This window comes from Panulirus ornatus, chromosome 1 (genome assembly GCF_036320965.1).
Source record: "Panulirus ornatus isolate Po-2019 chromosome 1, ASM3632096v1, whole genome shotgun sequence".
Taxonomy (NCBI): Eukaryota; Metazoa; Arthropoda; class Malacostraca; order Decapoda; family Palinuridae; genus Panulirus; species Panulirus ornatus.
Window position 1 is genome coordinate 44001783 of NC_092224.1, and position 26083 is coordinate 44027865.

At 40.7% G+C, this 26083-nt stretch overlaps 1 protein-coding gene across 1 annotated transcript in view; it reads right to left on the reverse strand.

Moving 5' to 3' along the window:
• Positions 1 to 26083, reverse strand: part of LOC139748811 (pseudouridylate synthase 7 homolog) — a 558239-nt gene that overhangs the window by 290061 nt on the left and 242095 nt on the right. The window contains exon 9 of the mRNA XM_071662245.1: positions 4995 to 5122. Within this exon, the coding sequence (XP_071518346.1) occupies positions 4995 to 5122 (128 nt within the window). The remainder of the gene's footprint in view (positions 1 to 4994; positions 5123 to 26083) is intronic.

Below are 26083 nucleotides of genomic sequence, written 5' to 3' on the forward strand. Positions count from 1 at the left end.
TTCATTATACTTAATTGCCATTTCCCGTGTCAGTGAGGTAGCACTAGGAAACAGAAAAAGAATAACGTATCCACTCATATACACATAAATATACATAAACATCCATACATGCACATACACATATACATATAACATACATATGTATATATTCATAGTTGCTTGCCTTCATCCATTCCCAGCACTACCCCTCCTCACAGGAATCAGCATCGCTATCCCCCGCTTCAGTGAGGTAGCACCAGGAAAATAGTAAAAGAGGGCCACATTCTTTCACTCTCAGTCTCTAGCTGTCAGGTGTAATGCACCCATACCACAGCTCCCTATCCACATCCACGCCCCACACACCTTTCCATGGTTTACCCCAGATGCTTCACATGCCCTAGTTCAGTCCACTGACAGCATGTCGATCCCAGTATACCACATCCTTCCAATTCACTCTATTCCTTGCATGCCTCTCACCCTCCTATATATTCAGGCCCCAATCACTCAAAATTTTTTTCACTCCATCCTTCAACTTCCAATTTAGTCTCCCGCTTCTCCTTGTTCCCTCCACCTCTGACACATGTATCCTCTTTGTCAATCTTTCCTCACTCATTCTCTCCATATGTCCAAACCATTTCAACACACCCTTTTCTGCTTTTTCAAACATACTTTTTTTATTTCCAAACATTTCTCTTACCCTTTCATTATTTACTTGATAACACTGCCTCACACCACATACTGTCCTCAAACATTTCATTTCTAACACATCCACCCTCCTCCGTACAACCCTATCTACAGCCCATGCCTCACAACCATACAAAATTGTTGTAACTACTATTCCTTCAGAGATACCTATTTTTGCTCTCCAAGATAACGTTCTTTCCTTCCACACATTCTTCATAGCTCCCAAAATCTTCGCCCCCTCCCCCACCCTCTGACTCACCTCTGCTTCCACAGTTCCACTATTTGCTAAGTCCATCCCAGATATCTAAAACACTTCACTTCCTCCAATTTTCTCCAATCAAACTTACATCCCAATTAACATGTCCCTCAACCCTACTGAATCTAATAACCTTGCTCGTATTCACATATACTCTCAACTTTCTCTTCGCACACTTTTCCAAACTCAGTCACCAACTTCTGCAGTTTCTCACTCGAATCAGCCATTAGAGCTGTATCACTGGCGAACAACAACTGATATCTTTTGCTAATCATATATTCCACAGTGCTCTCTGGACCTTCACCCCCTCCCCACCTCAGCTCACTATCTCCAAGTTCTTGCCATTCAAACTCACTTCCCAACTTACCTGTCTCTTTCCAAAGCTAACCCCAATTAATTACCCTTATTCACATTTGCTTCCATTTTCTCCTTTCACACACTCTCCTAAACTCAACTACAGTTTTGACTCTAATCTCCAACCAGTGCCATACCATCAGCAAACATATGACTCACCTCCCACCTCTAAAACAGACTTTATACCTGTCACCTGTAAAGGACCCTTGCATTTATCTCCCTCAACATACCTATCCACAAACAGCCATGCAGATGATGAGATTCTACATATACATTTCTGAATGTGGGATTATCTTTATTACTATTTCCTCTAGAACTCTCACATTTACCTAGTATGCAGCAATCACTCAGTTTCTATAAAACAATTTGTATGAGGTGCTTTAGTAGTTATTGTGTGTGAACATTGTCTTGTGGAATTTTTCTATTCTAGATGAATATGAAAATCTACTGTCCCCACAACCTCTCACAAACCCTCAAGCTCTACAGTAAGTTCCTAAAGGATCAGTTTTTCCTAACCTCTTCATTCTTTTTCTACATGACATACCATCATCAGCCAAAGGCCAAATGTAAAAGTCCTCTTGTATGCAAATGATCTCATAATTACATCTCAGCATCCTAAAACTAAATTTGCAACAAAAAGCATCCCAAACTACATAACACAAATAGAAGACTGGCTCACTCAAAAAAATGAATGTCTGTAGAACCACAAAAATGTAGTATTACCATCTGAACCCTCACAGACATGAATCCAATTTGAACCCTCCCATCATTCTAAATGGTCAACCAATTCCACTCATTAAAAATCCGAGACTGGGCATCACAAATAATACACATGAAAATCACTCCCTGCACCAATAACATCCAACACAAAGGTTATAAACACACTAAACACACTCAGAACACTTACTGATACCAGGTTTGAACAAGAAAAAGAATTCCTCAGCATCCTCTACAAACTATGTATCCAACTCCAACCAAAGCTATGCATCAAGTACATAGTCATCTATGTTGAAAAAGTCAATCATGAACAAAGCCGCAAACCATACACACAGGAGAAAACTCAAAATAATCACTAATTGCCGAACAACCACTTAATATTCAACACTTGAACAGCAAAACAAAAATTCTTCATATATGATCTCACCTAATCATGCTTGACCCTTAGTTCTTTGCAACAGCTACAGGAACCCCCCCCCCCAAATCTCAGCCATTCTATCGCCAAACATCATCCCTCAATCTACAGACCCCTGCATCAGAGCCATTCTATCACCAAACATCATCCCTTAATTAGAAAGAAAAAGCTCACTATCTATCTCGCTATATCTCTGAGTGCCTCTTCCCTTTCGGAACTCCCTCAAGGGGTTGTCCACAGCAAAAGTCTCCATAACTGGTGATCTCCAGTGCCACATCTTAACCTTTAGTGCCTCACTCTTAACAGGCTACTAGCAGAGGGCAACTCTAGCATTGTGTTTTCAGAGGCACTTACTTAAAGTTTCCACCAACAGATATTATCTAATGTGTCTACCTAATGTTCCCATCTACAACTTCTACCTCATGCACCTAGCTAATGCTCCTATCCACTACTTCTACCTAATGCTCCCAACTAATATTCCTACCTACTTTGTCTACCTAATGCTCCTTTCTAGTGTTCACATCTACAACTTCTCTTTTTTTTTGCTCCTACCATTTTGCCAAAGGGCAGTGCTTGTGCAGAGCACTCACCGCAAAAAAATCTTGAGTTACAAAGAGCGAGTTGTGTAAGTTAAGTGATGCTAAGGAAAGATTGCATGATTGTGGACAGAATGCCAGCAGTCCACATGTAGGGGAAGCACAAAGAAAAGACATCAGTGATACCCATTCCCTTCAGGAACTTTCTCAAGGGGGTGGCCATGGCAAAAGACTTTTCATAACTGGTGAACTCCAGGGCAACTTCTTAGTCTTTAGTGCCTCACCCTTAACAGGTTACTGGTATAGAGCAACTCTAGCACAGCATTTTCAGAGGCTTTTCCCTACTGTTCCTACAAACTAATTCTACCTAATGCTCCCACCTAATGTTCCAACCTAATACTTCTACCTCATACAGTCCAATGTTCCTACATACAACTTTTATCTACTGCTCCTACCATTTTCCAAAAAGTAGGGCTAGCACATAGCACTCTGCACAGGAAAATCCAGAATTACTGAGAATAAGATGTGAGTTGTCATGTTATGTGTGACAAGGATAGAATGTATGTTTGTGGACAGAATGCCAATAGTCCATATACGGGGAAAAACAAGAAAAAGAGAGTGAGACAGCTACCTGTGTCAGAGTGCAACTTAACCACCACTAAAGTGCTGGTTCACGACAAAGCCATAGCTAACCCTCCCAATACCCAGGAGCCTAGTACCAGTAATATAACTCCAAGGTTGGTGACATCTTACCAGCTACTACCGTACACTAATCATCCTGACCAATCAAATGCCCAATAATTTTTGAGGATTTCAAATGATCATTACAAGAATATCAGATATAAGCCACTGGCAAAGTTAAGGTTTATTAGAACTTAACCTCTACTTCAACTTGTAAATCACTCTTCCAGAAAAGGTAAATGACCTGCAACTAACTTTAATACATAAATGAATCACAGCATAAATGGAGAGAGACTGACTAGCAATCTGGCAACAAGTAATAGAGGAGGTCCACAAAACAAGTTAGAGGTGTATAACCTGTTACATATGAACCTATGGTGCAGTTGAAGGTTGAAAACAGAAATACCATAACAAGCAGTCATGCTACTCCCTGGTAAGTAATACTTACAAGAGAAAAAATTCTATTATAAACTCCAACCTATCTTACAAATCAAGCAGACACCTGAATCAAGGTTATCTATCATTCTATTTATCTATCACACCATTCTAAATTCAGTGTGGTGGATTATATACATCAATATGAACAATTACTGTCAAAATTTAACTTACAACTTATGTTAAAAATCTTGATGAAAACTGCCAGTCGTCAGTCTCTCAAAATGATAATATTCTGTACATTCAAAAAATGGACTTAAGTTCTGTTAACCTCATCCATTAAAAGCATAGTTATGTTTACATGACATGGTCTCATTCTTAGCACTTGTGACGTGACACAGATATAATATGTTCAAATGCATCCAGTGAATAGTGTTCAGAAGCTAAACCAGTAAAAGAATATACTGATTCTAAACCTGTTCTGCAAGCCTTTCCCAGCTGCAGATTATACATGATAACCAGAGAGCAGATGTGAGCAACTGAGCCTGTTCAGCTGTTCCAGAATCTACCTTGCTGTAGTGGGAAATGGCAAAAAGGAAGGAAAAAACTGCTTGTCTTTCAAAATACTACAACCAAGACATGTCTGCATACACAGACTGTAAATTAATGCTATCATCACAAACAAGGTAACTCTTAAAATGTCTTTGAGAGAATTCATGATCATCAACTCTTCAACAAAGTTCTACTACTTCAAAAATGTGAAGGGAGACCACAGACAAGCCATAATGTAGCATGGCTAATGCAAGGAAAAATCAACTGCTAATACTGGTGTTGTCCCAATTTTCAATTTCAAATTGTCATCTGACAACTGTCCACAATAGTCAAACTGCTTGCAGCCAGTCCAGTCATAAGGAACAACCACAGGTATGATGAACACTTCTCCCACAGAAGTACTCCTTAAGTTAATCAACATAAACAGATGAGAAACACTGATTACCTCAAAACAATTCGATAGTGGTTTCCAAATTGAAGATTCATCCTCTGTGGTTTTTCACGGAAGTGGAAGTTCCCAATGTGTACTGATCGCAAATTCTTTGTTGCTATCCACAGTCTCTGTGGTGCCACCTGTGTGAGAAAAACATGAAATTACAGAATAATAATCTTCATTTACTATTTTTCAATCTTAAAACCATTACATATTTTCCCCCTTACATGGGGTGGATGAAGTACATTGAAGCAAGCAACTTTTGTGGGATGCCCAATTCCCAGAGAACTGGGCATTCCTGCTGTTTTGACTGCCTATGTGGTTGAGCTAAAGACCCCTGTTATGCAGTATTCATTACCACAAAAAGTGCACAAGTCCTGAATGTAAGGAGAATGCAACTGCTATCAATAAAGGATGAAGATTCACATGGGTGAAAGGCCTATGAGAGGATAAAAACAAAAGGGTAATGCAACATACAGATTGATTGGAACTAATGACTGGGCCCCAGAAATTGTGTGAATTTTGATTTAGATGAATGATTTTAAAAAATGACTAACTTTAAATTTCGTTGACAGTGAGGTAAAAAAAAACAAAAGGGTGATAACCTATCTTCTTAGTCTGGCATATCTCCTTGTCTTCTGAAAGGACTGTGTCGCAGAACCTGTGCCTGTGCATGCTTATATCTTTTGCTTCTGCCAATCAAAACTTATCCTTTATCCTATACTGGTTTAAAAAATATATATGCCTCTTGAAATGTCACTCTACAGCTCTGACTTCAGTCTTTAAAGTCTTTGAATCCCTCCTCAGTTCCCATTTCCTTAATCCTGCTTTTGCTCTGAGCCATAATCATGATGCACAATGTAGAGTGACCTAAGCCAAGATAATCGCTCTGGTATTTTGCAGCTCATATCACTAGCAACCTTACAATATAACTGTAAAAATAACACTCACCACAGTCACCCATAAATTGTCAAAGAATGCATAACTACATCATCACTGCTGGAAGGCAAATCTACAAAGCAACTATTGTGGACAATTTAAAAAAAAAAAAGTCTTGCAATATCTTTCTTTTTCAAAAATAAAGTTATTTCCTCATTCATTCATGCAAATAATGCTCTCTTCTCTGTAAATGGTATGTACAATTGGAAGCAATGCACATATAAAACACATAAATGATATGCATAAGATGTGAAATCATACCTGGTAAAAAACCATAGTGTAAAGTGTTTAGGTGTCTAAAATGAAATCATGCCTAAAAAAAAAATCATTCACCATTAATAAACAAACCAATGCTGCTATCCAGGATACCCACACCCTATGCTTACTATCTTCCTATACCAATACACAGAAAAGAGTACCGTCATTTTTGTATTTTCTTCACAAAACAAAATACTGAAGACATTCTGCGAGGGGAAGTTTTTTGCTTACACGCATGGGTTAGCAACTCAGTTAACAAAATATGCAAGGAAAGGATTAAGTATCTTGAATAAAGCTGTCTATTTGCTGATCATCAGTATGGTTTTCACAAAATAAGATACACTGGTGTTGTCCTTTCTTTTGTTACCAAAGTTATGTCATCCCCTTTGAGAGAAGAGACTCTGGGATATCCCATGTAGTAATGTTGTAACTCTTGGTATCTTATCACTAACATGTTTGGCTCAATATGCACTGTCCACAAACTGATCCCGGTGTACACTGGGTGTAATATGCCTCAAAATCTGTAAAATTTCACCAATAATCCAATTTTGATTCTATCAGTGCAATTCATGGTTTCAAGTGAGCTCAACCTCACCTGCACATCATATGGCCAAACCATGTAACTTGAAGTTAGTGGGGCTCCCTTCCCACACCCCTTATCAGTAATCTTACGCATGGTAGCATACATCTTGTGTCCTTGAGCACTGAAAATGCTATCATATTAAGTTAGTGCATCTATTTTCCCATCTACATAAAGCTTTACATTTCCCTATGATGGGGAAGAAAATGAGAGTGAAAAGTGTATGGAAAATTAAAATCAAACTCCACTAAGAGTGGCCTTGTTCTTCAGGCACTGGTGGGGGAGGCAACTTACTCAATAATACTTTAAAGCATCTGGAGCACTACTTAGTCTGCCCCTCATCTATGCTATTATACCTTCAAAGATACACATTTTTGTCCTCCATAATGCTCCAAGAACCTTCACCCCATCACCTGACCTATGACTCACTTCCACTTTATGGTTCCATTTGCTGTCATGTCCACTCTCAGGTATTTAAAACAGCCCACTTCCAAGTTTTTTCAATTCAAATTCACACACCAATTAACACTGCAAAACCTAATAACTTTACTTTTAATCACAATTACTCTCAGCTTTCTTCTTTCACACTATAGGAAACTCAGACACCAACTCTGGAAGTTTTTTACTCAAATCTAACACCAATGCCATGTCATCAAGAAAAAAAAAAAAAAAAAAAAAGACTTCCACAGTTCTGCCTTACCTCCAACAGATTGCATATCCAGAACCACTCAACCTCCCCCTACCCATTCACAAGCATGCCTTACTCTTAATGAAAAATATTCAACGGTTCTACTAGCTTTGCTCCGACACCATATATCTGTAACATCATCCACAAAGCATCTCAGTCAACCCTATCATACCTATCGCCAAATACAATCTATTTCTCAAGAAATTCCTTACAAACATCCCTCAAAGCAGACAACTAAACCACACATCCTCTACCACTCCAGAAACCATAATGTTCTAAAACCTAATCAGATGTTCTGTGCATTCCACTACCTTCTTAATCACCACTCATTTATACAGCTTACTAGGTATACTTAACAAACTAATAATTCAGTTATTAGTGGACTTTATCTTAGTCCTCCTTACCTTTATACAGAACTAATGGACATGAAGTTAAATAATTATCAAGTCCTTTCTTAAATACAGTTCTATCAACCACTCTACCTAGCAAATCATTCCTTACGTTAAAAACTATATGCAATATCTACGATTTCCCAGCAATACCTAAAGGGGTTTATGCATCCCTTAAGTACTATTTTACTAGGTACCAGGAAGACCTTACTATAAGCCTTTCTGTTAGTGAAGGAGCGAGTCGAGTCAGTCATTGAGTGAGCTAGAGGTCCAAGCTGTGTCATTGTCATCTGCTAGCATGAGTCATTCTGATGACAATGATATTGAGCTGGCCGTTTTAATAGTTGCATCTGACTCAGAGTAGATCAACAATCAAATCTTCATACAAGAGCGACTTAAAATATGTAAAATGAAAGTGCTTTGAAATGATCTAGTACAGTATGTGAAGGAGAGTTGTACAAGTTAAACTGGTTTCACAAAGGAGTAAAACCAAACATGAAACTAAAAATAAGCTTTGCTTTGTATATTTAAAGGGGTGAGAGAGTGCAATGTAGCTCTGGGGCAAAGAGTTACTTATACTCAGTTGCATCACATAGGAGGTTCCTACTGCTTACTGTGTAGTCTTCAAATCAGGAAGTCTGAACATGTGGAATTGATATATGTTGTTGACTGGCTGTTGACTTGTATTTAATCATGTGGAGCTGACATCAACAAAACCAGGGACAGGCGCTTGTGAGTGGCTGCTAACAGGCAGTCGGCCCAGCCACACCAGATGAATCACTTGTGCATGTCAATGTGTGTCATAAGACTAGAATCAACAGTGCCACAAATGTACATGTCTATTTTCTAATAAAACTGTAAAGGGCCACCAGAACTACACTGTGCACAATGGAAATAAATAGGAACTAATCCCTCCTTACAAGTGGTGGCACCAGCATTAAGGACCTAAGGACCTATGTGCTGAAGTTATAGCGCTAAGTGACAGACCTCTACTTGTCCCATGAATGTGACTCTTGGTGATATCTGTTCTATGGACAATCGTCATGCCTACAGTTCTTCAAAGTGTTACATATTTCTAAGCTTGGCATTTCTGGCATGTTCGATCTGGGGACATTAAGGGCTCAACCAACTACCAGCTGTAAGAGCCACCTACCACATCTTCTTGCACTGACGATACATTTTACTGCACGGTCTTGTCACATCCCATTGTCACTGGGTTGCTGTGACAGGAGAGCAAGATGGTATGACAGCTGGACACAGTTGTCCTCAGTACAGGCAGTCTTGTGGACATCAGCAATATCTCTCAGGGGAACCCCTAACCCCTTGACAACATCATCGGAGAGATGTCATTGACACTCATAACCATTAATGATGTCGTCCCAGACATCATCACTGTCCGCCCTTCCCTTTTGACGTCACCACAGTGCTCCGGAGAACGCTCCTCCTCTTCAACGTGTAGCCCTGCCATGCCTCCAGACTCCACCCACCAATTTTACTTATCAGTTTCCTCATGGATGGCAGGCTCTCCACATCGCCGCACTCTACCCACAACACTCTGAACATTTCTTCAATCTAGGTAAGATTTCTGACTAATCATGATGACTGACCCAATGCAGTAAGCTCTTACAGTGGTGCCTACTTCTTAGTGCACTACATTCATGACTTCTTACTCTGTATATGCATATAAGGGAGAAAGAATACTTCCCATGTATTCCCTGTGTGTTACAGAAGACTAAAAGGGGAGGGAGTGGGGGTTGGAAATTCTCCCCTCCTGTTATCAATTTTCCAAAAGAAGGAACAGACAAGGGGGCCAAGTGAGGAGGATATTTCCTCTCAGGTTCAGTCCTCTGTTCCTAATGCTACCTCACTAACACAGGAAATAACAAATACATATGAAAAAATATATACTTTTGTATGTACACTCACCTTATGTTACTGTCCTTCTTACAGAGACTATTCATTAGTGCTTGATGATATCTGATTTTACTTTTTAAGTACATTTACCATTTATTGTAGGAATCTATCTCCCATTCCATATATTACTTCTTATCTCTTTATGTACTTATAAGGCAAATGGAATGACTCATTTCATATATATAGAGACTAATGTTAATAAGTCATAGTGTTAAGCATACCTTTGGTAACATCATTTATTGAGTTTATTTCAAATCTTAACTTTCTAATGACCAATTCAGTACGAGATTTTCAAATAAGAATATATGTTGATTAGGTAGTGTTAATCATATCTTAACTTTGGGTTATCATGTGCTTCCTTTAACTCTGATTTTAGTACGTCTGACAAGGGGTCATGTCATACAAATATGGCTCTGTATTTACTTAGGAGTCTACCTAAGGTCCCTTATTATAAATGGAGGCAGCTATCTTGGATGGCTACATCATTTGATGATACTTTGACATATTCTGGTGAAGGTGTGTATCATACAGGCGACCTACAGGAATCTACTTGCACGATGTCTCACCCACAGCCACCTGCTTCTCCACCAACACCTCCATATAATGGAAAATTAGAACAAATGATTCCTTCACACAAAACAGTTTTCACATTAAACAGTAGGGAATTGCATGAGTTATTTGATGGTAAGCTTCTGATTCTGATCAGTGGAATAGAAATGCGCAAGACATTGTTGAACAAAATCTCATTGATTTCAATAAGCCTAATACTTATGCTATTTTCATGTGTGGCGGGATGGCGATGGGAATAAATGAAGGCAGCAAGTATGAACTATGTATGTGTGTATAGATGTATATGCCTGCGTATGTATACAGTGAAATGTATAGGTATGTATATGTGCGTGTGGACGTGTATGTATATACATGTGTATGTGGATGGGTTGGGCCATCCTTTCGTCTGTTTCCTTATGCTACCTCACTAGCGCGGGAGACAGCGACAAAGTATTATAATAAATAAATAAATAATAAATTATGCTGTGGTAGTCTATGACTCACATGACATTCAGAACTGCACATCTTGAGAAGAATTCAAAATACTGTATAGATTAGGCTGCGAGGAGTCATTTTCAGATAGTTTACTATGCATTCTTTTACATGCCCTTAACACAACATACATGGATGATACATCAGTTCCTGATTACTGGAGTACTTATCATGGAAGAATGAAATTAGTTAGGCAGGCTTATGAAACCTCAACCTGGAAATCAGCAATGCTTGACCCAGAAACACAAACTCTCTTGACATTTTTGAACATTACCTTCATCCTTGAGGAGCTTCCTCCAGATGTTAGGAGGTGGTTAATGAGAACATCGACCCATCACAGTCAATGACAAAAGCAATAAATCATACTCGAAAGAAAGGCAGTGATTCCAACACCAAGACATTGGGGACTGTGCCTGCTGCCCAAAGTGTGGCGATACATTCTCGTAATCAACACACTAATTCTGATCAACAACAAAAGGGTGCTCCTGACCCCACGTCTAACAGTCAAAGAAAGCAAATCAGTGATGACAAGCACTCGGATAAAGTCATGTGCTTCCGTTGTCGCCAATCAGTATATAAGGCGAATGTGTGTCCTTACATAAAGGGCACATTCTCACACCTTAACCACCACAGATATAGGCACCCACCCACAGCAGCATGACCTCAGTTTCAACAATCAGCCGACCGAGCCATAATTTCCATCCATCAGACAACAGACCACCCTTCAACCATTCACATCCAACACCATCAGGGCCACACATGCGGAAAATGTGCTCATATCATACGAATGTTAAACACACTTCAGTGGAATGCCAAACCTCAGCTAGACAGACATCATCCAACACAGGCTTATTGTCATATCATCAACAAAGACAATCAGCCTCTCATGGCAGGATTCCATCTCATAAAGAACTCTTAAGACATGTTCATTCTTTGGCATCATCTCATGTTAAAACTTTTGATTTTGTGGGCTCTTTTCTTGATAAGCCTATCAATTCTGGACAATGGCACAGAAGCAGATATAAATCATTATGATTTCACTCAACCACTAATGTGCACTCAACTTATTCAATGCTCGGACTTTTACCCTTCCCTTAAGAGGATCTCTAATGAAACTCGATGTAGGAAGCACTACTGAAATGAGCATTCTCATAGGTAACTCAGTGATTACCATAACCCATTACATTATTCTTGGTGTAACTTTTCCTGCTCACTTCTTCCTAGGGTGCCACTCCATGGAACTACATAGGATCTATCCTATTAATCATGAAAATGTAGTCTGCATTGATAATATGTTCTTCCCACTAATGGAGAAGAGTTTTCACTCAGAGTTATTAATGCATCTGCTCCAACACCGTGCTCAATGGTTGACAATACCCATCCTTTCTACTTTTCCACTAATTGTCCATGGAAACTGAAAGGAAACATGACTGCATGGTGACATGTTGATGAAGGTTCCTCTCACTTTCTCAAACATGGATTCACAACCATGGACTCAGGCATAGTCAGGGTAATTTTGCATTTAAAAGTGGTTGCTGTACCCTCCTCACTAACTGTCAGAGGACAATCGACGGACACCTCAATTCATGAGACTGCACATGGAGAGGTTGCACTATACACTGTCAAAACACAATACACTTTTGTCCATCTCTGCAGAGGTATTAAGCTTGTGAAATTCTCCATTTTGAAGTCTGGAATTCAAGACGAGAAGTTGCATAAGTTTAACATCCATCTAGTCACAGATTTAACTAATCCTCCATAACCTACGGCTCCTACCTCTGGCTCAACAGTGCATGGTTCGAGTTAGCTCCCTACCATCACCCATGACATGATTTCTCAGGTAGGATTAATCAAGCATGCAGACTTACTTAACCAGTATAGTTCTACTATTGCTTTATCGGGAGAACCACTCGGCAGAACTAGTTTGGATGCTCACACTATTAACTTAAAGGACACATGTCCCATTTACGTCCTAACCTATCGTATGCCACACCTGCACAGAGAGATAGTGAACAAGCTTGTTCAGGAGATGCTGAAAGACAATGCTCTTGGAGAATCATGGCTGCCATGGAATTCACCACTTTTGCTCATTCAAAAGAAAGATGGAACTTTTAGGGCAGTCACAGATTTAAGGAAACATGTCACTCTGAAGGATCATTTTCCATTATCAATGGTACCGGAGCTTCTTCATAGCCTTGGTAAGAATAAGGTATTTTCAATTTTGGATTTATTGAGTAGGTGTTGGCAGATCCCACTGTCAGAGGAAAGCCACCCTCTGACTGCATTCAGTATGCCAGACAGTCACTGGCAATTCATATGCTTGCCGTTTGGTCTTCATTCCTAACTGATCACCTTCTTGAGGTTAACGACTAATATCTTTCGTCACATGCTAGGCAAAAAAGTATTGGTTTATCTTGATGATATAACTGTCATGTCTCTGGTCATTCCTTCTCATTTCAAGAATCTTGAGTGAGTGTTTCTTTGACTCCAAGATGTAAACTTTAAACTTAAATTGCCTAAATGCTCCTTTCTACAAACAAAGATGGAATATTTAGGGCACACCTTGATGAAAATGGTATTCAACCCAATGCTTCATACTATTCGCCATTTCCCGCATTAGCGAGGTAGCGTTGAGAACAGAGGACTGGGCCCTTGAGGGAATATCCTCACCTGGGCCCCTTCTCTGTTCCCTCTTTTGGGAAAAAAAAAAAAAAAAAAAAAAAAAAAAAAAAAAAAAAAAAAAGTGAGAGGGGAGGATTTCCAGCCCCCCGCTCCCTCCCCTTTTAGTCGCCTTCTACGACACGCAGGGAATACGTGGGAAGTATTCTTTCTCCCCTATCCCCTATGTAAAAACAATTGTAGCATGGCCAGTTCCTTCCACAGTAGACAAAGTCAAATCCTCCCTTGGTTTAGCAGTATGTTATCAAAGATTCATCGTTAACTTTGCAAAGACTAAACACACACACACACACACACACACACACACACACACACACACACTCACTTCACTTTTGAAACGGAGTTACATTAAAGTGGACTACAGCTCGAGACAATGTGATACTTGATCGATGCACCCATCCTTTGGTTCCCCGACTTTGAGAAACTCTTATTTTGCATACAGATGCTTGTAAACAGGGTCTTGGAACTGTACTCATGCAAGAGTCAAATAAGGGTAGACTCCCAGAGATTATGAAAGTCGTTTATGTTTAAAGGCAGAAGCGAAATACTCAATAACCGAGTTAGAAGACCTTGCAGCAGTTTGGGGACTTAAGCTTCTTAAGGAAAATTTATATACCTATCCTATGACAGTTTATACAGATCACAGAGCATTGTTAAGCATTTTTTGTTGACTAGATCCAACAGGAAAGTTTGAAAGTTTCTGAAATGGTTTCTTTCTATACAAGCAATTGACCCAGACTTCATTTCAGATTCATCAAACATAGATGAGGGCACGCTTTCCCACAGAGTGGGAGCAGTCACTGTAGACGATAGCCCCATAAGTTTTGATATAGACAGGTTGAGGCAGTATTAATGAGATGACCCAGTTTGGGGTCATGTCACAAAATTTCTAGAAGGAAGACAGACTTCCATGGATGTAAAGATAGCCGTTCCAGTCAGGGAATTGTATTTAGCACAGGGAGTCTTCTGCAGAGACATGAGATTAGGAATACCTGCCTGTGTTGTCAGAGTCATTCCAACAGAATTAGTACAGGATTTCTTGAAGCTAGCACATGATTCACCTCAGGCTGCACACCCAGGTGCATAAAGAAGCTATAAGCATACTCACTTGAGGCATTTTTGGCCAAGAATGCAGAAAAACATTACAGATCATATATCAAGGTGCCAAATCTACAACATACACAAGGGAAGTCCCACTACCCCGCAAACTGTGTTGAAATATCCTGTACATTCATACCCACAGGAAAGGTTTCACAAGGACATATTAGGAAGTTTTCCTAGGTCCATGGCGGACTACAGATATGCTTTCGTAATTGTTCATGCAGAGTGTCCAATATAGGGTATCCTATACCCACATTAAGTATTCATAAAGTTGTGACAGAAGCCCTTCCTTGTTTAAGAACTTTGATTTCAAGATAATTCTATGAGCTGTTTGGATATTTTGTATTCTCTTTACTTTTGTCATTTAATTTGTATACTGGACTTTCATTTAATGCTATTCACAGAATCTTTTTCATTATCATTATTATACTAAACCACTATTTTCTGAGTCAGTGAAGTAGTGCAAGGAAACAGAAGTAGAATGGCCCATCCATTCATATACACATATATATATACATAAATGTCCATATACGCACATATACATATATATATACATATCAACATATACATACACATACACAGACATATACATATATACACATGTACATATTCATACTCGCTTGCCTTCATCCATTCCTGTTGCCACCTCACTACCCAGGAAAATAGCATCACTACCCCCGGCTTCAGCGAGGTAGCTCCAGGAAAACAGACAAAAAAGGCCACATTTATTCACACTCAGTCTCTAGCTGTCATGTGCAATACACCAAAACCACAACTCCCTATCCACATCCAAGCCCCACAGACCTTTCCATGGTTCACCCCAGACACTTCACATCCCCTGGTTCAGTCCACTGACAGCACATCAACCCAAGTATACCACATTGTTCCAATTCACTCTATTCCTTGCATGCATTTCACCCTCCTGTATGTTCAGGCCCCGATCTCTTAAAATCCTTTTCACTCCGACCTTCCACCTCCTATTTGGTCTCCCGCTTCTTCTTCTTCTCTTCACCTCTGACACATATATCCTCCCTCAGTCAATCCTTCCTCACTCACTCTCTCCATATGTCCAAACTATTTCAACACCCTCTTCTGCTCTCTCAACCACACTCTTTTTCTTTCCACACATCTCTTTTACTCCTTCTTTACATACTCAATTAAACCACCTCACACCACATTTGTCCTTAAAAATTCATTTCCAATACATCCACCCTCCTCCACACAACCCTATCTATATCCGATGCCTCGCAACCATATAAAATTCTTGGAACTACTATTCCTTCAAACATACCCATTTTTGCTTTCTGAGATAATGTTCTCGCCTTCCACGCATTCTTCATTGCTCCCAGAGCCTTCGACCCCTTCCCCACCCTATAACTCACTTCTGCTTCCATGGTTCCATCCACTGCTAAGTCCACCTCTAAATATCTAAAACACTTCACTTCCTGCAATTTCTCTCCATTCAAACTTACTTCCCAATCAACTTGTCCCTCAATCCTACTGAACCTAATAACCTTGCTCTTATTCACATTTACTCTCAACTTTCTCTTTTCACACACTTTTCCAAACTCAGTCACCAGCCTCTGCAGTTTCTCACCTGAATCAGCCACTAGAGCTGTGTCATTGGCAAATAACAACTGACTCAGCTTCCCCAGCCCTCTCATCCACAACGGACTGCATTACTCACCCCTCCATCCAAAACTCTTGCCTTTACCTAACTAACCACACCATCCATAAACAAATTAAACAACCATGGTTACATCACACACCCCTTCCGCAAACTGACATTCACTGAGAAACTATCACTTTCCTCTCTTCCTTCTCGTACACATACCTTACGCCCTTGGTAAAAACTTTCCACTGCTTCTAGCAACTTACCTCCCACACCATATACTCAACCCTCCACAAAACATCTCTATCAACCCTATAATATGTCTTCTCCAGATACATACAAATCTATCTACTTTTCTAAGTATTTCTCACATACATTCTTCAAAGCAAACACCTGATCCAAACATTCTCTACCACTTCTGAAACCACACTGCTCTTCCCCAATCTCATGCTCTGTAAATACCTTCACCCTCTCAATCAATAGCCTCCAATATAATTTCCCAAGAATGCTCAACAAACTTATGCCTCTGTAGTTTGAACACTCACCTTTATCCCCTTTGTCTTTGTACAATTGTAACATGCATGTATTCTGCCAATCCTCAGGCACTTCACCATGATCCATACATGCACTGAATATCCTTACCAACCAGTCAACAACATAGTCACCCCCTTTTTTAATTAATTCCACTGCAATACCATCCAAACCTGCCGCCTTGGTGGATTTCATCTTCCGCAAAGCTTTCACTACCCCTTCACTGCTTTCTAAACCATTCTCCCTGGCCCTCTCACTTTGCACACCACCCCAATCAAAACACCCTATATCAGCCACTCTATCATCAAACATAATTAACAAACCTTCAAAATACTCACTCCATCTCCTTTTCACTTCATCACTATCTGCTATTACCTCCCCACATGCCCCCCTTCACCGATGTTCCCATTTGTTCTCATCCTACATACGTTATTTACCTCCTTCCATAACATCTTTTTATTCTACCTAAAATCAACTAATGGTACTTTCTCACCCCAACTCTCTTCTGCCCTCTTTTTGAACTCTTGCAGAGTAGAGGTAGTAAAAGCTATGCGGAAGATGAAAGCCGGCAAGGCAGCAGGTTTGAATGGTATTACAGTGGAATTTATTAAAAAAGGGGGTGACTGTATTGTTGACTGGTTGGTAAGGTTATTTAATGTATGTATGATTCATGGTGAGGTGCCTGAGGATTGGCGGAATGCGTGCATAGTGCCATTGTACAAAGGCAAAGGGGACAAAGGTGAGTGCTCAAATTACAGAGGTATATGTTTGTTGAGTATTCCTGGGAAATTATATGGGAGGGTATTGATTGAGAGGGTGAAGGCATGTACAGAGCATCAGATTGGGGAAGAGCAGTGTGGTTTCAGAAGTGGAAGAGGATGTGTGGATCAGGTGTTTGCTTTGAAGAATGTATGTGAGAAATACTTAGAAAAGCAAATGGATTTGTATGTAGCATTTATGGACCTGGAGAAGGCATATGATAGAGTTGATAGAGATGCTCTGTGGAAAGTATTAAGAATATATGGTGTGGGAGGCAAATTGTTAGAAGCAGTGAAAAGTTTTTATCGAGGATGTAAGGCATGTGTACGTGTAGGAAGAGAGGAAAGTGATTGGTTCTAAGTGAATGTAGGTTTGCGGCAGGGGTGTGTGATGTCTCCATGGTTGTTTAATTTGTATATGGATGGGGTTGTTAGGGAGGTGAATGCAAGAGTTTTGGAAAGGGGGTAAGTATGCAGTCTGTTGTGGATGAGAGAGCTTGGGAAGTGAGTCAGTTGTTGTTTGCTGATGATACAGCGCTGGTGGCTGATTCATGTGAGAAACTGCAGAAGCTGGTGACTGAGTTTAGTAAAGTGTGTGAAAGAAGAAAATTGAGAGTACATGTGAATAAGAGCAAGGTTATTAGGTACAGTAGGGTTGAGGAAAAAGTCAATTGGAGGTAAGTTTGAATGGAGAAAAACTGGAGGAAGTGAAGTGTTTTAGATATCTGGGAGTGGAATTGGCAGCAGATGGAACCATGAAAGCAGAAGTGAATCATAGGGTGGGGAGGGGGGCATAAGTTCTGGGAGCCTTGAAGAATGTGTGGAAGTCGAGAACATTATCTTGGAAAGCAAAAATGGGTATGTTTGAAGGAATAGTGGTTCCATCAATGTTGTATGGTTGCGAGGCACGGTCTATGGATAGAGTTGTGTGCAGGAGGGTGGATGTGCTGGAAATGAGCTGTTTGAGGACAATATGTGGTGTGAGGTGGTTTGATCGAGTAAGTAATAATAGGGTAAGAGAGATGTGTGGTAATAAAAAGAGTGTGGTTGAGAGAGCAGAAGAGGGTGTTTTGAAATGGTTTGGTCAAATGGAGAGAATGAGTGAGGAGAGATTGACCAAGAGGATATATGTGTCAGAGGTGGAGGGAACGAGAAGTGGGAGACCAAACTGGAGGTGGAAAGATGGAGTGAAAAAGATTTTGAGTGATCGGGGCCTGAACATGAAGGAGGGTGAAGGGCGTGCAAGGAATAGAGTGAATTGGAACAATGTGGTATACCGGGGTCAATGTGCTGTCAATGGATTGAACCAGGGCATGTGAAGTGTCTGGGGTAAACCATGGAAAGTTCGGTGGGGCCTGGATATGGAAAGGGTGCTGTGGTTTCGGGGCATTATTACATGACAGCTAGAGACTGAGTGTGAACGAATGTGGCCTTTATTGTCCTTTCCTAGCGCTACCTCGCACACATGAGGGGGGGAGGAGGTTGTTATTTCATGTGTGGCGGGGTGGCGATGGGAATCAATAACAATAAGGGCAGACAGTATGAATTATGTACATGTGTATATATGTATATGTCTGTGTGTGTATATATATGTATATGTTGAGATGTATAGGTATGTATATTTGCGTGTGTGGACGTGTATGTATATACATGTGTATGTAGTTGGGTTGGGCAATTCTTTTGTCTGTTTCCTTGCGCTACCTCACTAACGCGGGAGACAGCGACAAAGCAAAATAAATAAATATATAAATAAATACCAAATTGGAGGTGGAAAGATGGAGTGAAAAAGATTTTGCGTGATCGGGGCCTGAACATGCAGGAGGGTGAAAGGCGGGCAAGGAATAGAGTGAATTGGATCGATGTGGTATACCGGGTTGACGTGCTGTCAGTGGATTGAATCAGGGCATGTGAAGCGTCTGGGGTAAACCATGGAAAGTTGTGTGGGGCCTGGATGTGGAAAGGGAGCTGTGGTTTCGGGCATTATTGCGTGGCAGCTAGAGACTGAGTGTGAACGAATGGGGCTTTTGTTGTCTTTTCCTAGTGCTACCTCGCACACATGAGGGGGGACGGGGATGGTATTCCATGTGTGGCGAGGTGACGATGGGAGTGAATGGGGGCAGACAGTGTGAATTGTGTGCATGGGTATATATGTATGTGTCTGTGTATGTATATATATGTGTACATTGAGATGTATAGGTATATATTTTTGCGTGTGTGGACGTGTGTGTGTGTATACATTGTGTATGGGGGTGGGTTGGGCCATTTCGTTCGTCTGTTTCCTTGCGCTACCTCGCAAACGCGGGAGACAGCAACAAAGCAAAATAAAAAAATAAAATAACCTTTCTCTCGACCTCCTGCCACTTTCTTTTATACAGCTCCCAGTCATTTGCACTACTTCCCTGCAAATATCATCCAAACACCTCTCTTTTCTCTTTCACTAACAACCTTACTTCTTCATCCCACCAGTGACTACCCTTTCTAATCTGCCCATCTCCCATCTTTCTCATGCCACATGCATCTTTCGCGCAAACCATCACTGCTTCCCTAAATACATCCCAATCCTCACCCTCTCCCTTCACATCATTTGCTCCTACCTTTTGCCATTCTACATTCAATCTCTCCTGGTATTTCCTCACACAAGTCTCCTTTCTAAGCTTGCTTACTCTCACCACTCTCTTCTCCCAAACACTCTCTATTCTTTTCTGGAAACCTCTACAAATCTTCACCTTTGCCTCCTAAAGACAGTCATTAGACATCCCTCCAGCTGCCCCTCTCATCACGTTAACACCCAAAAGTCTTCCTTTTACATGCCTATCAATTAACACGTATTCCAATAATGCCGTTTGACCATCTCTCCAACTCACATACGTATACTTAAGTATATCTTTCTTTTCAAACCAGGTATTCCCAATCACCAGTCCTTTTTCAGCACACAAATCCACAAGCTCTTCATCATTTGCATTTACAACACTAAATACCCTGTGTCCACCAATCATACCCTCAACTGCCACATTACTCACCTTTGCATCTAAATCACCCATCACTATAACCCGATCTTGTGCATCAAAGCTGCTAACACACTTACTCAACTGCTCCCAAAACACTTGCCTCTCATAATCGTTCTTCTTGTGACCCATCTCTCTCCATCCACTTTCAGTTTTACCCAAATCAATCTAGAATTTTACTTACTTACGCTCTATCAAATCCTCCTATGACTTCTGCTTCAGGAGTAGTGCCACTTCATCCTTGGCTCTTTTCCTCTCACCAACCCCTAGACTTTACCAAACCACTCTTCCCCTTTACCCTTGAGCTTCGTTTCACTCAGAGCCAAAACATCCAGGTTTCTCTCCTCAAACATACTACTTATCTCTCCTTTCTTTTCATCTTGATTACATCCACACACATTCACATACCCCAAGCCGAGCATTTGAGGAGGATGAGCACTCCCCGTTTGACTCCTTTTTCTCTTTTTTTGAAATCTAAATACAAGGAAGGGGGGTTTCCAGCTCCCCACTCCCGCCACCTATAGTCGCGTTCTACAACAAGTGAGGAATTTGTAGGAAGTATTCTTTCTCCCCTATCCCCAGGGATAGTATCTATATGTATAATTTTTTATGTAAGTTTTATATAAATTTTCTATATGTGAACACTGAGTAATCTAATTTCAGTATAGTGCGTTAACCCTGTTCTCAAGTATACTTGGATGTTGTAAAAGACAACTCTTGTAACTAACTCTTATTTACTTAATTTTGTACTCTTATATCCAGTACTATTTCATGTATAGTCATAATTCATCATAGCTCGCAGGAGCTTGAGCCAGGTATGTGGCCAAGCGATGGAAGACACAAACATGCATGCATTAATTTTTCATTAGCGATTTGATATCATTTCAATATGAGTTACTTACACTGAGTCATATCATATAAGAAGTTCCAAAGGCATACTGTGTAGTTTTCTAATCAGGATGTTTGAACATTATTATTTTTATTTTTTATTATACTTTGTCGCTGTCTCCCGCGTTTGCGAGGTAGCGCAAGGAAACAGACGAAAGAAATGGCCCAACCCCCCCCCATACACATGTATATACATACGTCCACACACGCAAATATACATACCTACACAGCTTTCCATGGTTTACCCCAGACGCTTCACATGCCTTGCTTCAATCCACTGACAGCACGTCAACCCCGGTATACCACATCACTCCAATTCACTCTATTCCTTGCCCTCCTTTCACCCTCCTGCATGTTCAGGCCCCGATCACACAAAATCTTTTTCACTCCATCTTTCCACCTCCAATTTGGTCTCCCTCTTCTCCTTGTTCCCTCCACCTCCGACACATATATCCTCTTGGTCAATCTTTCCTCACTCATCCTCTCCATGTGCCCAAACCACTTCAAAACACCCTCTTCTGCTCTCTCAACCACGCTCTTTTTATTTCCACACATCTCTCTTACCCTTACATTACTCACTCGATCAAACCACCTCACACCACACATTGTCCTCAAACATCTCATTTCCAGCACATCCATCCTCCTACGCACAACTCTATCCATAGCCCACGCCTCGCAACCATACAACATTGTTGGAACCACTATTCCTTCAAACATACCCATTTTTGCTTTCCGAGATAATGTTCTCGACTTCCACACATTCTTCAAGGCCCCCAGGATTTTCGCCCCCTCCCCCACCCTATGATCCACTTCCGCGTCCATGGTTCCGTCCGCTGCCAGATCCACTCCCAGATATCTAAAACACTTCACTTCCTCCAGTTTTTCTCCATTCAAACTCACCTCCCAATTGACTTGACCCTCAACACTACTGTACCTAATAACCTTGCTCTTATTCACATTTACTCTTAACTTTCTTCTTTCACACACTTTTCCAAACTCAGTCACCAGCTTCTGCAGTTTCTCACATGAATCAGCCACCAGCGCTGTATCATCAGCGAACAACAACTGACTCACTTCCCAAGCTCTCTCATCCCCAACAGACTTCATACTTGCCCCTCTTTCCAAAACTCTTGCATTTACCTCCCTAACAACCCCATCCATAAACAAATTAAACAACCATGGAGACATCACACACCCCTGCCGCAAACCTACATTCACTGAGAACCAATCACTTTCCTCTCTTCCTACACGTACACATGCCTTACATCCTCGATAAAAACTTTTCACTGCTTCTAACAACTTGCCTCCCACACCATATATTCTTAATACCTTCCACAGAGCATCTCTATCAACTCTATCATATGCCTTCTCCAGATCCATAAATGCTACATACAAATCCATTTGCTTTTCTAAGTATTTCTCACATACATTCTTCAAAGCAAACACCTGATCCACACATCCTCTACCACTTCTGAAACCACACTGCTCTTCCCCAATCTGATGCTCTGTACATGCCTTCACCCTCTCAATCAATACCCTCCCATGTTTGAACATGTGGAGCTGATTTGCTGTTAACTGGCTGCTGACTTGTGTTTAATCATGTGGGGCTGACATCAACAAAACTAGGGCCAGGCGCTGGTGAATGCCAGCTAACAGCCAGTCAGCCCAGCCATGTCAGACGAATCACTCATGTGTGTCAATGTGCTCTTAAGACAAGGACCCTGAGTGCCATAAATGTACATATCTATTTTTCTATTAAAACTGTAAAGGGCCACCAGATCTTTATTAAGCACCACGGAAACAAGAAAGGATTAACCCCACCTTACCGCTAAACCAGATTCAACAATAAAATGGTCTGGTGACTTCAACCATTACTTCATACAGTGGGGAAAAGGCAGTAAAGAACCTAGATATAAAATCAACCTAAAACATAAGATGGCTGATGAAAGAAAGTAACTAATGAAATAAATAGTCTTATGTGAAAAACTTTAACATAATAATATCTATGTAATATCTATGTGTACGTGTAGGAAGAGAGGAAAGTGATTGGTTCTCAGTGAATGTAGGTTTGCGGCAGGGGTGTGTGATGTCTCCATGGTTGTTTAATTTGTTTATGGATGGGGTTGTTAGGGAGGTAAATGCAAGAGTTTTGGAAAGAGGGGCAAGTATGAAGTCTGTTGAGGATGAGAGAGCTTGGGAAGTGAGTCAGTTGTTGTTCGCTGATGATACAGCGCTGGTGGCTGATTCATGTGAGAAACTGCAGAAGCTGGTGACTGAGTTTGGAAAAGTGTGTGGAAGAAGAAAGTTAAGAGTAAATGTGAATAAGAGCAAGGTTATTAGGTACAGTAGGGTTGAGGGTCAAGTCAATTGGGAGGTGAGTTTGAATGGAGAAAAACTGGAGGAAGTGAAGTGTTTTAGATATCTGGGAGTGGATCTGGCAGCGGATGGAACCATGGAAGCGGAAGTGGATCATAGGGTGGGGGAGGGGGCGAAAATCCTGGGGGCCTTGAAGAATGTGTGGAAGTCGAGAACATTATCTCGGAAAGCAAAAATGGGTATGTTTGAAGGAATAGTGGTTCCAACAATGTTGTATGGTTGCGAGGCATGGGCTATGGATAGAGTTGTGCGCAGGAGGATGGATGTGCTGGAAATGAGATGTTTGAGGACAATGTGTGGTGTGAGGTGGTTTGATCGAGTGAGTAACGTAAGGGTAAGAGAGATGTGTGGAAATAAAAAGAGCATGGTTGAGAGAGCAGAAGAGGGTGTTTTGAAGTGGTTTGGGCACATGGAGAGGATGAGTGAGGAAAGATTGACCAAGAGGATATATGTGTCGGAGGTGGAGGGAACAAGGAGAAGAGGGAGACCAAATTGGAGGTGGAAAGATGGAGTGAAAAAGATTTTGTGTGATCGGGGCCTGAACATGCAGGAGGGTGAAAGGAGGGCAAGGAATAGAGTGAATTGGAGCGATGTGGTATACCGGGGTTGACGTGCTGTCAGTGGATTAAAGCAGGGCATGTGAAGCGTCTGGGGTAAACCATGGAAAGCTGTGTAGGTATGTATATTTGCGTGTGTGGACGTATGTATATACATGTGTATGGGGGGGGGGTTGGGCCATTTCTTTCGTCTGTTTCCTTGCGCTACCTCGCAAACGCGGGAGACAGCGACAAAGTATAATAAAAAAAAAAAATATCTATGAATGATATAAAACTAATTGCAGATGTTTAAGTATCCAAAACAAGTACCTCAGGCCACATATCAAATATGAGTAGAAAGTAGAGTAGATGATGATGAAAATACAAGCGAAATGATTGATGACGAGCTTATTAGGAATAACTTAAATCTCAACTCTGACAAAGTAAAGCGAGCAAATGTAAATATTATAACAGAGAAGATAGACGGAAATGTTAATAAAAAAAAATAAGTTGTCTTCTACTGGAGTACAAATCAAGTAACAACAGAAATACTGCCACACAAAACAAACATAAAAATATAAACTGAATGATACAAAGAGGTAGAAGGCAACAGTTGAACAGAAAAATAGCATGGAAAAACTAAGGTACACAACCAGCTGAGAAATAGTGTAACAACTGTAGGGAAAAAAATAAGAAAAGCTGAGAGTGAAATAATGAAATCAGGAAGAAAGTCATCAAAAGCAAGAAAAAATTCTTAAAGTGCTATTTCCATAAACGAACAAAGAACACATTACCTGAGATTAAACATGTTATAGATGACAGTTATATAAAAGAAACCTCTACTCCCAAGAAAGAAATTGGAGGTAGAGGGATGGAGTGAAAAAGATTTCGAGCGATCGCAGCCTGAACATAAAGGAAGGTGAAAGGAGTGCAAGATATAGAGTGAATTAGAAAGATGTGGTATACCGGGGTCGATGTACTGTCAATGGATTAAACCTGGGCATGTGAAGAGTCTGTGGTAAACCATGGAAACTTTTCTGGGGCCTCCAGGTTCAAGCCCAGACCACTCATAATCTTTTTCACTTCATCTTTCCACCTCCAATTTGGTCTCCCACTTCTCCTCGTTCAATCCACCTCTGACACATATATCCTCTTTATCAATCTTTCCTCACTCATTCTCTCCATGAGACCAAACCATTTCAAAACACCCTCTTCTGCCCTCTCAACCACATCTTTTTATTACCACACATCTCTCTTACCCTTTCATTACTTACTCGATCAAACCACCTCACACCACATACTGTCCTCAAACATCTCATTTCCAACAAATCCACTCTCCTCCGCACAACTTTAACTATAGCCCATGCCTCACAACCATGTAACATTGTTGGAACCACTATTCCTTCATACATACCCATTTTTGCTTTCTCAGATAACATTCTGGCCTTCCACACATTTTTCAAAGCTCTTAGAACTTTCGCCCCCTCCCCCACCCTATGACTCACTTCTGAAGCTCCCATGGTTCCATCCGCTGCCAAATCAACTCCCAGATATCTAAAACACTTCACTTCCCCACTTTTTCTCAAATAAAATGTACCTCCTAACAGACTTGTCCTTCAACCCTACTGTACCTAACAACATTGCTTTTATTCACATTTACTCTCAGCTTTCTTCTTTCACACACTTTACCAAACTCAGTCACCAGCTTCTGCAGTTTCTCACACGAATAAGCCACCAGCGCTGTATCTTCAGCGAACAACAACTGACTCACTTCTCAAGCTCTCTCATTCACAACAGACTGCATAC